We start from the raw sequence: 17,291 nt of genomic DNA, 5'->3' as shown, positions 1-17,291 counted from the left end.
TTTCTGTTCTGTTTTTTGTCAATGTTGTGCAAAATACAGGGTTTTTAAAGGAATTGTCCCAGCGCCGTCGAGATTCAGACGCGTCCCATGACGTTTCACAGAGCTTTTGATGAATGCGATTCTGCCATCGTCGTCTCTCTCTCTCTCTCCCTCTCTCTCTATGTCTCTCTACCCTCTCTCTCTCTATAGGTTTGGGAAACCAGGGTGCCGGCTGACAATGAGCAACATCTTGAGCAAAGGAGAACCCAATTTTCTAATCTGTTCACTACACAGACCTGTTTTCCAATCTACAACCCACCGCTGATTCCCCCAAGAAACACACACACACACTCTCTCACTCACACACTCCCCCATCTCTCTCTCTCTCTCTCTCTTTCTCTCTCTCTCTGTGTCTCTCTCTCTCTTAGCCCCGGGCTTTTACATTATTGCCAGTGTGCTCTCATTAGGGGGGAATGGGAACACATTTACCATCCTGGCTGGATTGAGGACAGTAAAAATCGTTCTCTTTCTCCACTCCTCTGCTCCTCTTTGGAATGAATCCTCATATCCAGTAAAGCTCCATACACTCTCCCCCTCACACACACACACTCACACACACCTCTCACCTTCTCTTTCCTCACTATTCCTCTTCCTCCGACTCACTAGACTACAGTCTAATGACCCTGCTGTTCACCCAACCTCCATCTGAATGTTTTCCTCATTAGCACTTGCTAAGGCAGTGACGGTGTAGCAACTGAGAAGTGCATCGATCTGTAAGTTCTGCATATTAAAAGTCCTGCTGAGTAAGATTTGTACCGCCCCATAGCACAGAATGACCATAATATATCTGCAGGGGTTGATAGTATTGTTGATCAATACAAATGACTCAACCATTACTTGGTGCTGAGATGTCTGGCTTTAAAAACTCACTTTCTGGCCTGTACTTGGTTTTGGAACAACAACTCCTCACCCATTGTAGTTTCACACACACACACACACACACACACACACACACACACACACACACACCTCATCCCCTCATCCCCCATATAAGACAGCCATGGAATTACCTCTCCATGGACTTTAAAGGGGTTCAAAATGCCAATAGCTGCTATTCAATAGCTTAAAATATCTTTAAATATGACAAAATATTCCAAAAAATTACAAGTATTCAGTGTTTTTTGCCCTGTATTTTATTCTTGGAAGGATGGAAACGCCATGGGAATAATAATAATGATAATGGCAATGATAATACATAAATACATACATACATATTCAAGCATTCTTGAGTGGAATAAAAATGTTGAATTAGAATAAGTTCAGGTTAAGGGCTTCCCATAGACAACCAGTATAGTATTGTTCAATTATACAGTAAATATACAACAAGCTGCATCATATCCATCATATCAGAGGTGGACGTCACTTGCTGGACAATATCAGATTTTTAATAAAAGGCCGATATCAGCCTTATATAAGGGTTGAGCCCCAGTTCATATGGTACATATAACACATGGAGACTGTCCAGCAGCAGAGGTCAGTGCTTATATAATAATCCTCTTCTCTCTGCTCCTGTACACTCTCACTCTATATTTGGCAGCATTGCATCAAAAGGGTAACAGCTATGGGACTCCAGCTGGAACCATTACTTATTCACAACAATGGCTGCGCTGTGCAATGGGAGGACTGGGTGTGTGTGCACATACACACACACACACACACACACACTCAAACACATGCATGCATGCACGCAAATACACACACATGCATGCAAGGACAGTTGCAAGACCCTTACACTGTCTTGATCAGCCTGCAACTGTCACAAGTCACCTGCAACAGCACACAAACACACACAGAGACACACACACACACACACACACACTGTTGGGAACAAGACGTCTCTTTGCTCCCACCTCCTCCTCTCTACCCTATTTTCTTCTTCTTCCACTCCTACCTGCTTCCCTTCCCTCTTTTTGTCTGCCATCAGACTCTCCCCTCCAGCACTTTGGTATCTTGGGTAATCAGGGAAGAAAAGCACATCTTGTTTCATATCATAAAGCAGCTGTAGTTCAGGCTCTTAGCCAGCAGGGGGTCAGATTACAAACTGCGCTGATGGCCTCTTTGGAAAGCAGTTAGAGCAGTGGGACTCAGGTCAGCTTGTCCTTTATAGACGGATGATTCTGTGTCATATATGATAAGCTTATCTGAAAATGGGAGAAAGACAAAATGTATTCAGACTATGTGGAAAATGTGTAAAAATGAGAGTGCACTTACATCTTCAAAGTAAGCATTACGAAGGTAAACTAGATGGCACTCAGTATTATGTGAATCAGTTCAGAAGTTCTATGCCTTTTTATGGGGAGCCATGCCCACCACCACGCCCCCCTTTGGCCAATCAGGTGAAAGGTTAATGAGTTCTTCCTTGCCCCATGACCAAACTTTCCACAAAGTTTTGTAGAAAAGCATTCACAACAGTTTGAGTTATCCTGCTAACAGACAGACAGACAAACAGACAAACAGATGGAACGGGGTGAAAACATAACCCCCGTCCAACTCCATTGGCTGAGGTAATGAAATGTGTTGTCCCATCCACCAATCCACTAGAGCAGTGACAGCGTGTGTTCTGTATCCATGCATAGTGTTATACCCACCTGCAATATGAGGGAGGAATCTCCAATAATTCTCTGCTAGATAACACATTTGTTTTCTCTTGGTGAGGGGAAGACAGTGACACAACAAATTGTCCCATATCCTACACATTCATGCATAATGTCAGTGAGGATCATGGCCAAGCATCGAAGTCGGCTCGGACCGGAGAATGCAGAGAGGGAAGAGTAGAATCTGCACAAATTAAGGTGAGGCACCGCAGGTAAAAATTATGATTTTGGCTGGATTGGTCAAGTTTGGCATATTCTAATATTTTGCTTCTGTAACTATTGTAGTAGTACACTGAGCTCAAAACCACCTTCACCAGCCATTTTCTTACAATGACATAGTATTCCCTGTATGCAAAACACTTTTTTTAACTTGTAGATATGACCACTGAATTTGACATGCTGATTCTTGACAAACAAAGCTGGTAATTTAAAGATAATTATTTTTTTCATTTGTCATTTCTATTTTGAAGGCAAAATTTTAGATTTCAGATTGGACAATTGTCGTTTGCTGCAGTTTGGGGAGGATTGATGGATGAACATAGTATTTTGTAAACAATCACAAAACTCATTTTTTACAAATGACCAACTATATGGTTATTCATTAGAATGAAACAGGAAAATGCACTCTGACTTTATCTACTGAGAAAAAAGGTGTTCTAACTGGAAATTTGCTTATTCTTGATTCTTTTAAATATTAGCAAATTTGAATATGTTAATAACAAAATAAATAAAAGTCATAATATTTGTGCCCGTATACAACATATAAAGTTTCATTCTGACCAGATGAAAGGATTTTTTCCCCCCTATTTACGTGTCACCTTAACATCCTGTGTGCAATATGTAATCTAACAGTTTGGAGGGCAATTTGAGTCAAACTGTCATATTCATTCACCTACCAGAGGCATTAATAGATAAAAATGAATTAACAGTTCTTTTGGAAATCCTCCTTCTCTCATGCTTCAGTTCAAAACATTTTTTCCATCAACCTGCCAGTGAAAGGCAGATTTGAGACGGATTGCTATGCTTCATCAAAGGGAGTTCAGAGTTTCACACCTCTTCTCCCAGATCATGACACAGTAGCTTTTTAAGTGCTGGCTGAGTAGAGTGGCAGCTCCAAATAGCTCTCATTAGATATAATTGCGTGAAGTAAAATGAAATGAAACTTAATTGCAGCGCTGCTAATGTTTGGCAATCAACACAGCAGCCGTTAAATATGTTAAAAAATAATTGCTCCGTACAAAAAGAGCAGGGTTAATCTTTGTGTATGTGTGAGAAAGAGAGAGTGAGAAGGTGCATAAAGCCTAATCATCATCCTTTTAACACATTATATGCCACTTTATGCCGCTTTTATCCAAAATGCCTTATGGCAACATGCACACATACATTTTTCACATACATGTAGTGGGTGAATAAAAATGTGAACTCCTGTCAGTGATCATCAGATGGCAAACAAACACCAATATAATCAGATCAACAACTTTGATTTTTTTTTTCCTTTACAAAACACTATCTTCATAAAACTTGCATCAGTCTGACACCACTTACTATAAACTATACTATGAATTTAGGTCCTAAACATTTGCAGCAGCCTAAAAAAGTGGGTAAAGTGCATTCAGCAAATAAAAAAATGGATAAACTGAGTTCAGGTGAGGCTGCCCAGTGGGAATCAAACCCCAAACCAGCAGTATTATCATCGTACTCTATTGTATGTGCAGTTTTTTTGTCTTTCACCATCACCACTGGTTACTCTTAGCATTCACCCAAACAAGAGCCACATACTGAATTGATTTAGCCATGCTCCTCTCAGCCCAATACTACTTTCCTCAGGCTGACGCTAATTGCTGCCAACTGACTTTTGGCAAAGTTACTTTCTGATTTGCACCTCATTAACTCAACCCGCTAATGAGCATGTGTGTTCAGCCAATATTCAATTAAAGTCATAATCAGCCTCAATAGCAAATGGCTGAAAATGACAATAGCAAGTCTGACTGACAATTAAACACTGTCATTAAACATACATTATGGAACACAAATGAAACAGAGAGGGGGCTGAAGAACAGCTTATATCTAATGGTGATTGAGCTGGTGTCAACTGGAATCCATTACTGGTTCCATTAAATGCTTTTGTTTGAATAGCTTATTGGAAGAGGATGAAAACAGATCAGTTGCTTCTACAGCTACCGCTTCTGAAAGGAGGGAGTTAATTGAGTTATGACACAAACCAAGTCGCATAGGACGCTTTTTTTCCTCTGCAATAAGGCATTATGGGAGAAGTCTTATTGGACATTTTGCAATGGAGTTTTATATCTGCTCAGAACACTCATAAAAACACTTCACTACACTGTAAAAACGGAATGCCAAAGACGTAAAAAATACAATTCAATCCCTTTTACAATTACACAATTATAGGTAAAGCTACAGCAAAGAACTGTTTTATGCACACACACACACACACACACACACACACACACACGTATGAGCTCACAAACTTACACACTGCCGCACAATCACTGAAATCACAAAATCACAAAAAATAAAATGTACGTTTATGCGAGAGAGCTTTTGCATTATAAATCCGACATAAAATGTGTAAAATTTTGTGAACCCTGCCACTCACACACACACACACACACACACACAGAGGCTTCACCCACATTATTGCTTTCCCTTTGTTTCCAGTTCATCGTCCTATTGAAGCTGTAGCCGACAGAAGTGCTGGAGACAAACTGTGATTTAGCACCAGTGTAAACTAGAAAGCCGAAAGCCTGCAGGCTCTGCATTATCAGCGGTGCTCCATCTTGCCGGGGGGACGGAGGAACTCATTTAGGGTGTTGCCAGAGATGGTCTCGCGCCGGTTGATAGCATAGTTGAATTATGATCGCACTGCTACTCTTTATTTCTCTCAGTTTGTCTGCCTGTGTGCTGGGTCTGTTGCCTACAGGTACAGCAGCAGCAGGGCGGGGGGGGGGGGACTTTTTTGAGTGACTGCCAGTTTCAATGCTCTATGACTGCGGTGACTCATGCAATTATGCATGCACATACACTTGTGCATTATCATAAACACACACACACACACACACACACACACAGAGGGCTTTGACGGAGACAGTGCTGGTAATGAGTAACACAAGCTGCAGTCTGTTCCCAGGAGTTTTTCAGAGTTTAATACAAGAAATGATTATTACCAGGGAATCCAATTATGAGACAGAGAGATTATTGCCTGTGTGTGCATATGTTTCTGCACGCCGGTGTGTGTGTGTGTGTGTGTGTGTGTGTGTGTGAGAGTGTGTGTGTGATGCCTCATATTGTGCTCCAGATGGCTCTAGGGTCACCATGGAGACTGGTGACATATAATCAGGATGTGGTGGGTGTTCTTGGCTTCCTGAGGTGTTGAAGGAGGGTGGGGACTTTTTCCATTTTAGGTCCAAACTTACTGGGGCCAGATCTTCAGTTACCACATGATACATATATAAGTAATATAATTAAATGCAGTGTAAAAATAACTTTTTCATGCAAATAAATGTTGTTTTGCAACACTATATTGTTTAGTTAGTTGTAGGATAAGAACTATTCCTGACATTTTAAATCAATAAATGTCAGTTTTGCTACTCTCTATTTGATTGACTAATACTTAATTTTCTCATTTTCGCCTTTTCTTCCTCCCTTTCACATACACACACATGCACCGCACACACACATATGAAGAAGCTTGCCCGACTGCATCCACTCTCCTTTTGGGACGGCTCCACTAATTATAGATGGCAGGAATTGTTGTGCTGGCAGAAATCTCTACACAATGTCAGAGAGGACTTTTATAGGCCTGATCAGCTGCTGTGCACTGCACTGCAAAAACATATCCATTTTAACAAGTCACTTCATCTAGTATGGAGTCCTAGAATCTCAGTTTTCTTAAAACAGGTGCAAAAGTCTGGAATTATTGGAAACAAGTGGATTCATCTCACCTCCACTGGTAGATATTTTTTTCCACTCTATTTTAAGATTTGAGACTACATAACTTGCAAATATTTACATTTTTTGCAGTGTGCTCTCTGTGGAGGAACATCATACCCCCCACCAGCAACACAGCTTTCCAACAGCAGCCAGATGTTAAAAAAATATATATATATATCACAACACCTACTTCACTTTCAGTCATGGACATCTTAATAACTGGTTTTATTTTTTTACATTTTTTTTTATAAAATAATTCGCATGATATACGTACTGTATGGGATTACATGTACAGTACATTCACTCTCTATGTGCTCAGGTTACAGCAGAGCTAAAGCAGGCACTCATCAGGATCAGATATATTGGAAGGATGGTGAGAGTAATGTCTCTGGACACAACGAGAACTTTTATTCTTTGTCTACAATGTCAAGGTAGCCTCTTAGTCACGCTGCAGATAAAGACAAACATGAATAATTCTCATGGATTCCCACTCTGCCAGAAGCAAAGAACAACATCATCTCATTGTGTGTGTTGAAAAAAACAAGAAAAAACAGTGTCTTACTGTAATTTGAAAGCTTTATTAAATGTTCAGAAATGTACAGAAAATAGGCCTTATGCCACAAAATAAGATAAGACACAATGTTTGGCATTCATTTGTGAAAGCTAATTGTGACCTATGATGATCATTAATTGGATTATGAATTACAAAGCCAGAAAAACGCAGGTAAATACTAAGCATTAAAGGTTTGAACAAATTAAATTTCAAAGGACCCAATTAGCATCCCATAACACATTTAAATATTAAATAAAGAAAGAAAAACATTTTCATATTTCATCTCACTTTCAATCTGCATACTCCGAAGTCATAAACACAGAAAATGTATTTTCAACATGATTTTTTCCCCTGCCAACATACAAAAGCAAGCATCCTTTGATAAAACGTTTAATTTAATTACATTACAGTTGTCAGTAACACAAAGCATCATATTGTCTCAAAACTTTCAATTTTTTTTAGTTTCCAGTACCAACACACAAACCCCATTTATTGCCATTGGTGATGTATAAGATCTCTAGTGAAATTTAGTCAGAAAGTTAAAACACTACACAGCAATATCAGTTAGCATTAGTCTTACAGTGACATTTTATTTCCATAGGAGTGTTACCTTGCAACACCTTGTTGTCCTCTGCATAAGGGCAAGTTCAGCCACCTTACCCTAAAAAAGGCAGAAAAAGAAGTCATATACAGTGTTATTCCTTCATTAAATTAACATATCTCTTCTATTTAGACAAAAGAGATAGCAAATACCTCCTTGTTTCTCCCTCTTCTGCTCCTTGTGAAAGGTCTGCCCGTCTGTCTGAACCCAGCGGAGTTTGAAGTCTGGCAGTCCGTGCTTCTCCAGCTTAGCATGCAGCTATAGAGGAAAGAACCAGGACATTCACATCTGTCTATGGTTGTCTATGGGAAACCTTTAACCTGAATTGTTTCTTCTGTGACATTTTGACCAGAATCCACACAAGTGTACATGAATATGTTTTCATATTATTTTCATCCTGGTTTTCAAAGTTTTAGTTTCTCATGGTCTAAATGTTTCAAAATGCCGGCTTCAGAGGGAGAGAGAAGAATAGAAATCTGGGGGAAACACTGAATGCTTGCAAGTTTTTGATTTTTTTTTTGAATGAAAATGCACAAATTATCAGCTATTGGCAGCCTCAATCTGAAAAATATCGGCCTTCAAAAACCCATATAGGTCAAACCCCAATTGTCAAATCTGAGAATCACTCCAGTTGATATTTTTCACCTTTATGTATCATATTAGTTAGAGTAAGCTTCACCTGTGACCCAGAGACTGGACTGAGGCCAATTGGATTGAGAACTGGATGGAAATTTTTGGCATGAAAATGGCCAAATTTGTTGAATATCACCACAAAAGATCACTTATCAGCTGCTCCATTCCAAAAACATCAACACAGGGCTTCAAAACCCCCGCATGGGTCGAACCTTCCCCTCCAGCAGCCTACTGTACCTGCTGCAAAACCTGACGCTGGACCGCAGGGTCGCTCATATCGGCCTCAGAGCGGATCTTCAGCTTGAACGTGGTTTTGTGCCGACTTCCAGCTGCAGGAGAGCCGCTCGCTGCCGCCGTGGTTCTCGGCGGCTCCGTGGTGCTCGGAGGAAAAGTCACCGTTTCGCAGATGAAAGGGTTCGGCTTGTCACAGCGCGCATCGTACCATTTCGCCACGGTCGTGTCCACCAAGACACACTGCAGTATATCTGGTATGAAGTTGTCGGGCTGCTTCTCCTCCCAGTCCGTGAAGGTGGAGGTGCTGTCGTCAGACCAGTAAGCAAAGGGCTTTCTGTGGAGGCCGATCCACGCACGATCGGTCTCATCTGACAGCAGCGTGGAGATGTTGTAATGCTCAGTCACGTTCCTCACGCTGGCCAGGTCTGTGTAGCTGGCCTCGCAGTAGCTCTGAGCCTGCTGCCAAGTCATCTTAGCTGTCACCAAGATGTACTTGGCGGGGCCTCGATCTGCAACGAAACAGGAAAAAAGAAAATCAAGGTAGTGATTTAACAAAAAAAATGCATTTGCCAAATCCAAATGGCCCCAACATATCTCTTACTATTGTACAATGTCTAGTCAAAGTGTTGAGACCACAGTCAGGGAAAGGCATTGAGTGCATTGTAATAACTATGAGTATGTAAGAGAAGAAACTTGTCTTTGGTAATTTGGAAAACCTTTTCCCATATGTAAAACTGCAATATATTCTTGGAAGGAGGAGGAAAATATGTCTTAACGGGTCTTAACAAGTCACAATTTCAGACAGGAGGGGCATTAACAATGGAAAAAAAAAATGTTCCATATGTCCCAAGATAGATCCGTCCCTTAACTGACTGGTTGATTGTTGTGAATGTCACATGTTTTGCTTTGGCAATAAGTACTTTTGTATTTCACACCAACAAAGCAGCTTGGGTTGGGTGGGGAGATGAGTGTGTACATATGATGAGACAATAAAACTCCACCTAACCGTAATAGCAGACTGCGCCGTGTTCTTCGTCACACGGGACGTCCGACCAAAACCCCTCTGCGTCCATCACAGTGCAGTTCTCCTTGGCGGCAGCAAAGTTAGGCTCCCCTGGCTGCCAGTAGTTAAACTCTGTGACGTTGTCGTAGTCTTCATTTCCCAAGGACCACTGCCATCTGCTCATGTCATCATAAAGTCCTATCCACGCCTTTTTATCAGATTTAGCTCTCTGCGCTTGCATTGCTGTCAGCAGCCTGTCGTTGTCCTCTTGGTTGTCTATGGTGGCCAGGTCAGTGAACGTCTCTCTGCAGTGACTCTGAGCTTCAGTCCAGGGCATTTTCTGACGCACATAGTGGTACTCTCTGCTGATGCATGAAGAGAGGCTGGACAGCCCTGATAACAGACAAATCATGTTCTATGAAGAAAAACATTAGCTGCTACATGGTGAAATGTGCTCACAAATGTACACATGCAGAGCTATCTCACAATCTCACTCTTTTATACACACAGCCTTCACACACAAACACGTCTGACCTGAGAGAGTGAGAAAGAGTAGTAGTGTCTTCCTCATCCTAGAAAAGAGAAACACGTAGAACACATCAGTGATTCCTCAGCACGGCAACAATGAGATCCAACCAAGGCTGTATGTTGTCTACTACACACATACACCCAGTGTATAAGTCTATGGTGCCATTGCATTTGTAGGGAAATGTGTGTTGTTATGGTAATAGTAAAGTTACATAGTCTTGGGATACATTATTTCTTCTGTCCTGGATAGGACTTAATGGTGTTTTTAGATAATGGTCAAATAATACTGTATTTTTCCTTTTATTTTACTACTACTACTACTATTACTGCTATTACTTCTTCTACTACTACTACTACTACTGCTACTATACTACTAACAATAATTTTAATATTAATAATAACAACATACAAATTTATGTACATGATCATTGGGCTTACCTAGGTTTTGGGAAGGTCCAGCTTGTCTCCACTTTTGTTTCTCCAGTTTGTCTCTTCCTCTGTCTCTGCTCTTACCTGACACTTCTCCAACCTTCAGGTCTTATTCATTCACTTTTATCCAGTCTTTCCCACCCTCCTCTGAAGTAATTATGCAAACCCAATGTAATTCATTTGCTACAGTCTTTAGGAAGCAGGATGTAGACCCATACACATCAGGGTGGTGAAATTGACCGTGTGACCTTTAACTGGGTCATCAAAAATACTACTGAAGGAGCGAGATGTAGTTTATGTGATTTTGACTGTACTTTGGCTTTATACATTGTTTGTATGTTGTTGCTCTGTGACTTTTATGTTTGTCTTGATGATTTCTTGGCCAGGACTCCCTTGAAAAAAAGATTTCAGTGCAACTAACCTCGTTAAATAAGTGTTAAATAAAAATATATATATTTTCTGAGGTTTATTTTTGCAGGGTGAAAGTGTGAGACAGAGGCTGAAAGTAAAAGCGTCTCACACCAAATGTCTGACAGTTGACAGTTATGATCCACTCCACAGCCAATACTTTTAACACTTATTGAATGTTATACACACAAGAAATGAAGACTACATTTAAGGTGGATCTGCTTTGAAAAGGCTTTGACTTTTTGAACATGGTGACTCTCCTCTCTCTTTATAGTAAGGCTCTAAAGATTATTTCGGCCTGGTACTCATTTGAATTTAAATGCGGAGACAGACCTGGGACTCATTTTTGCTTCCTACGAGTAGTTTAAGAAATCCTAAAGTAATTATGTAAAGCCAACTTATTGCCTCATTTGTTAGTGTGAATACAGGAAACAGATTGGCCTCTAATTTCCATACACAACCAGATGGTGAAATGGAGCGTGTGACCTTCCACTCCAGGGTCATTCAAACTACTATCAAGGTAAACTAAAGGCGACAGGTGTTTAGTTAACAACCATTCAAAGGACTGACATAACTACTGATTTTCTCCCAAACATACAGCCAATATTTAGAGTTTCAAAATAGACCAAAAATTGCCCCCCCCCCCAAAAAAAAAAAAAAGATTTGTACATGTACTGTAGATGACATCATCGTGACATTTATTCATATACTGGAAATACATTTTCTTCCTATCTGCAAGTACTGTATGTCCAAAATATATTATTTCCAATGAATGTCATCTACAAGTAAAAATGCACTTTTGGCCAATTAGGGTACATTTTGTGATGCATCTCTGGATGATAGTTGAAGTGTATTTTTTCCATGCAGGTATTTTTGTGAGTTTTCTTTTTGCAGCATGCCAGCTTGTGATAGAAGCTGAAATAAAAGAGTTTCACACATGAATAAGAGTTGGCAGCCCTGATCTGACATTAACCAGCACTATGAATGAAACAACAATGAAATAAAATAAGAAATAAAGACTACATCTAAGTGTCACATGCTTAATGCTTTGATTCATTGTTTACCCATAACTCCAAGTCTTGAGTGCAATTTAAAATAAATGACTTAATTTAGGAGTGAAGTGGTAATCACTCACCTCTAAGCCACAGCTTTCCAACTCAAGTAGGTCGACTTTGTATATTTTTGTATATTATTCACCCTGCAATCCTATCAACCCGTTACAGGTGAGTATTCAAAATAACCCATATTTGTCAAAAAAGACATCATACCACTCTCTCAGATGACTCTTGTTGGTCCTTTCTTATTTTACTCCATACACAAGCTAGAAGGCACTTGTAGAGCGCAAACCTCTGCCAATGCTAAACAGTTCTCCAATTTACTGTTACACCCAAACACATCATTCCTGTCACTGAAATTGATTTCTTGACCCTGCAAACACACCCTTAGGATTTGGAACCAAGTCTCTATCTCTGTTAGTTTCATAGTTAAGGCTAAAAAAAAAATGCTAGTTGTCTAAAGATGGAAATCCCAGATCCAGATCACCACCAAAATTGTTCCTAGATTCAAGGGCTATCTGTTCACCAAATTTCATGGAAATCCATTTGTACGTTTGGGAGATATCCCACTGAACCCCCCTGGCACAGATACAAATTTAGTGTTCTGGGGCCATTTGAAGGAAACAAGCAATATAAAATAAATAAAAAAGAATACAAAAATGCCTGCTCTTGGGTATCCTAAGGCGCACTGCGACATCCTGAGTTTGAATCTAGCCTGGCTGGGACCTTCATCATACGTCATCCCCCTCTCTAGCTCCAAATCTTTCCTGTCTATCTCCACTGCAAACTATCAAATAATGGTAAAAATGCCCAAAATCTAATCTAATGCTTTTGGACCTATAGTTGCCTGGTGTTCCTAGCACTGTCAGGATGCTGAGACTCTGAACCCTGTTTTCAGACAGCCAAGATAATGTCAGAGGTCTTCAAGAAGCGAGCTGGCCTTTGATCAGGAATCTCACGAAGGGGAATCCTATGCTACTACTATCATTTATTGAATAATTATTCAGTTGCACCAATGCCAATTTTAAGAAAACAATAATTTCATGTATTTTAGCCACTCATGCTGTTGATGTCAAAGCACATAATCTGTTTGTACCTGGGACATCTTTGATTAGGCCTAGATTGTATAGTCACTTGATTGTCCCATACATTTTGCTTGTCTACTGTGAAATATTGCCACCTAGTGACTTCCAAGAGTTTGTATTTCAACAGCGTAAGTAGCCTTCTGTATTGAAGCAACTCTTACTGTACATCAGTGGAGGAAAGTAACGAAGTAAAAGTACTTCATTACTGTACTTCTTATAGTTTATATCATATATATTATATTATTAAATTAGTTAAATATCATTAATTAGTAACTCCCGTCACGCCGGCGTTACCGCTAGGTGGCGCTTGGGGGAAAGAAGAGGGAGGTGGTTGCCACATGGTTGCCATAGTTAAAACTGTCTAAACTCTATCAATACCACTCATATATACACTTCACACAGTGAAGTGAGAGACCTTACATTACAGAAGCAACAGGACATAGCATATTAATGAGGCTGAAACATCTTTATAATACTGGGGAAGTTAGACTTGGCACTATACTGATATTGTATTTCCAATAGCACACAACTGACCATCTGACATCAGGACAGGAGGCGAGTGGCGTGTGAACCAGCGGGCAACGGAAGAGGGCAGAGAGAGAAATTAGTTGACAGAGAGGCAGAGGTGGGAGGCTGTGGAGAGGAAGATCAAATACTCCACAAAAGATCCAAGAAGCCTCCCGTGATGAGACGCTCTACCCCAACTCGGAGGATGGAGAAGAAAAAGGAGAAGAAAAAGGAGAAGGTGGAGTCCGCTTGAGTTGCTTCAAGCCAAAAACATGAGCACACTAACATCTGTGCTCACTCTCTCTCACCACCTGACACCCCACCCCTTTTTACCTTCTATTTCTCATCAATAAAAGATATCACCAATGATATCTAAAATAATGCACCGCCTGTATGGTTTTAATTCTGTAGAGAATTGTAAGTGGCACTACAGTCAACACAATGTGGAGGATTTAAGACAGCTGGGCAGAGACAATGTTGTAGAGAAAATATAAATGTTTCAAAGGTTCATAGCAATGTTCAGGGATGTAGAGGAGGGTAAACCCACCTTTTAATTTGTGGAAAAAAGTTTACCACCTTCTTAGCCTGACAAAAATCTTTATGAGCTGGATTCATAATATACATCAGAGCAAAAATGAATTAAACTGATGTAAGTTACAGGAAAAAGGCAAAAATTAACGCATGTCTGAAAATATTGATTTTGGGTGGTCGTTTGCTTATGATGATCACAGTGGAGGTCAAGGTTTACACATCTCTTTATTCACCACTCTACCACTGTATATGTTAATACATAACACACATGTTGGAATTTGCATCTGGGAAGTCAAAACCTTGCAGCAAATTGGGTTATTTCAATCAAAATGTTGAATCACAACTTAAAATAATACAGTAATAATATCATTACAGATACCCCCTTTTTAAATGAAAACTGCTTACACACAGAGTTTGGTCACTCTGTCCTTTCTATGTTTCTGGATCTTATAAGACTTGCTGGATGGATGGACCAATTATGCAAACCCACTTTATTCATTACCGTGAATGCTGGATACAGATTGGACAGGCCTCTAATTTTCATACACAACCAGATGGTGAAATTGAGCGTGTGACCTTTCACTCGTGGGTGATCCAAGCCATTCGTCCGGTGAGTTAAAGCTGGCAGGTAGCAGCACTGGAAAATCTCAAGGCTGACAGGCTCCAGACAGATGGCACCGGTCCGGACAAGACTGTCTCAAAGGGGAAGTAAAGCATCAGAGTTGAGGTGTTGTTTTTTTCACCGATGAATGAGCCTAGACCTCCCTCTAGTGGTGACTGAGTGGGACTGCAGTGGTTTTATACCTAAAAGCTGAGCCATTTCTACTTGAAACACCCCAGTGCATGTGAGCATGAGCAGAATTCCCTTTTTAATCTATTTCACTGTATTAATAAGTAGAAACCTAGAGTAAACCTGGAAGCCTACAGTAATAATGTTCTATATTTCACAAGATGAGAGTATTCATTAAACAGATTAAAAAGGAGAGCTTGGCCTGCAACTGCAGCACAGCGATGCCAAAACCCATTATATGTTATGGCTTTTATACAACATTTACAACATTTTTATAATAGTATAACATTAAACCAAGATTCAACCTTTGGGTTTTAATTTAATCATTTTAATTGGTCCCTCTACTAATAAAAAAGTAGTTCCCCATCCTTTTTTGCTTGATTCCAGTCATAGTTCATTTGGGGCCTGTAGACATTTATTTTTCCCATTCTTCAACTGTCATAGGACCAGATCAATTGCAACTGGCACGATACTTCATGTTCACTAACTCATGGAACACCTGGTCGGAAACAAATGTTGTATAAATATGTTTTTTTCATCTCACAGCCTTCCAGAAAGATCTTGTGACGCTCTGAGGGGACCCCGACCCCCAGATTGAGCCTTCTCCTTGGCAAAGCATTAGGTCAACCCTCTGCTACTTCTGCTATTGTCTCAAAAGGATAAAAAAGCTATTTTTTTCAATCAAATATATCATATCATATATATCATATCTGTATTTAAGACAATGTAATCGTCTATTGGATTGAAAACGAAAAGTTTACACCTGAGATAGATACCTACAGATGCATATCGTATATACATAGGTACAGTAATGTGTGTGTGTGTGTGTGTGTGTGTGTGCTTGTGTGTGTGTATGTGTGTGTGTGTATGAAGCTCTGCGGGTGTTAACAGTGATATATCAAGTCAATGGAGTGAAACGGATGTGTACTCTGAATCATCTGCTCCAATGTTGGCATGGAAATCTGCCAATCCTCAAAATGAACGATGCGGGCCCTGCATGCTCAATTGAGTGTTTGGGTGTCTGCCTGAAAGTCTGTGTGTGTGTGTGTGTGTGTGTGTGTGTGTCTCAGTTGGATAAACAGACAGCTATACATTTAAATATGCACTTTATGTAGTATGCAATTATTGCATGCATATACAGTACATATATAGGCTGATGTAAACCTCTTTTCTGACAAATTCATATACATCATAGTAAGTTGTATCAAATTGGTTGTTGGTTATATGAGGATAAAAGATTTTTTGAAAATATAATTGATTTTTGTATATATTGCTGGTTATTTGCCTTATAATGATCACCAACTGGAGGTCATAGTTTACCTATCTTTTAATTTACCAATTCATCATTCATTTTAAAGCTGTATTTATTATTTTAACATCTTATTGTGTATTATTTACATCTGATCCACTGCCATTCATGCCCATGATGCACACCCTTATTGTTGATTTGATTTCCAGTCACCAGATGGCAATGTTGCCTTCAAGATTCCCGACCAATCCCAAGCCACATTCCCCCCTTCTCTTCTTCCTCCTCCTCCTCCTCCTCCTCAGTGGATCCGGCGCGACAGTCAGATCCTCTCGCCATGCCGGTCACGCCCCACACAGATATCAGCCTGTTTCTCCATCACACACACACACACACACACACATACACACAGACGCCCATGCACACACACTCTATCCCACACATGCATGCACACGTAACACACACCCAAGCTTACACGATCACACGCACATTGTCTATCATACACACATACATGCACAGAAGCAGACATCTCATAGCTTGCACACCAACCTGCCTTCATATCCTCCAACTCCTAACATCTAAAGCAAGCTGCAGATCGAAAATATAGCGTCGATAAACTGAAACGCCTCCAATCAGCGTTTTCTAAGCACAATGGTATAATATCAGCCCACACAAGCCTATTTTTAACCATTATTACAGTCATCAGTGAGTGAAAAGCTCGAGGGCGGCGACACAGAGCTCAGGTGGAAATCACATTGATTCATTGCAATTGATCAGTCAATTGAAACCAAACTGAAAAATGCTGCAACCCAGTGCAAGTCTATTCGTTTTGGTGGCTGTTTGCAGGGATACAACTGCATTCTCTGGCATGGATTTAGACAATCCATCCCATAGCGTTGGAATGAATTCACACTGACTGATGACTAACTCAACGATTTTGAGCATCGTTTCCTACCCCGTGATGCATTTATTCCCAAATGTATCGGGATTACAGCGGCCAATATGCATTAAGACACACGTGATCTCCCTCCTGGTTTTGGGAAAGCAGGATAATGGCGTCTGTCTGGCAGCAGATATGAGAACAACTGAGTATTTTTTGTTGTT

At 40.2% G+C, this 17,291-nt stretch overlaps 1 protein-coding gene across 1 annotated transcript; it reads right to left on the bottom strand.

The window, feature by feature from the left end:
- Positions 1-7,793: 7,793 nt before the first annotated feature.
- Positions 7,794-10,639, bottom strand: LOC139929469 (C-type mannose receptor 2-like). Its single transcript, XM_071922749.2, has 6 exons — positions 10,575-10,639; positions 10,143-10,180; positions 9,612-10,001; positions 8,609-9,114; positions 7,891-7,996; positions 7,794-7,798 (listed from the first exon to the last, which is right to left on the bottom strand). Exons 2-6 carry the CDS (start codon positions 10,177-10,179, stop codon positions 7,794-7,796), a joined length of 1,044 nt encoding a protein of 347 aa, XP_071778850.2. The 5' UTR covers position 10,180; positions 10,575-10,639.
- Between the last annotated feature and the right edge of the window lie 6,652 nt (positions 10,640-17,291).

Source organism: Centroberyx gerrardi, chromosome 19 (assembly GCF_048128805.1).
Source record: "Centroberyx gerrardi isolate f3 chromosome 19, fCenGer3.hap1.cur.20231027, whole genome shotgun sequence".
Taxonomy (NCBI): Eukaryota; Metazoa; Chordata; class Actinopteri; order Beryciformes; family Berycidae; genus Centroberyx; species Centroberyx gerrardi.
This window is presented reverse-complemented; position numbering and strand designations above follow the sequence as displayed.

What these genes read in the sequence shown, in the direction of transcription:
- LOC139929469 (XM_071922749.2), bottom strand. Translation starts at nt 10,179, where the DNA reads ATGAGGAAGACACTACTACTCTTTCTCACTCTCTCAG. An exon ending in CGGCGCAGTCTGCTATTACG is followed by an intron (nt 9,115 to 9,611) that starts GTTAGGTGGAGT and finishes GTTTCGTTGCAG; the next exon opens with ATCGAGGCCCCGCCAAGTAC. An exon ending in AGCGTCAGGTTTTGCAGCAG is followed by an intron (nt 7,997 to 8,608) that starts GTACAGTAGGCT and finishes TTTCCTCTATAG; the next exon opens with CTGCATGCTAAGCTGGAGAA.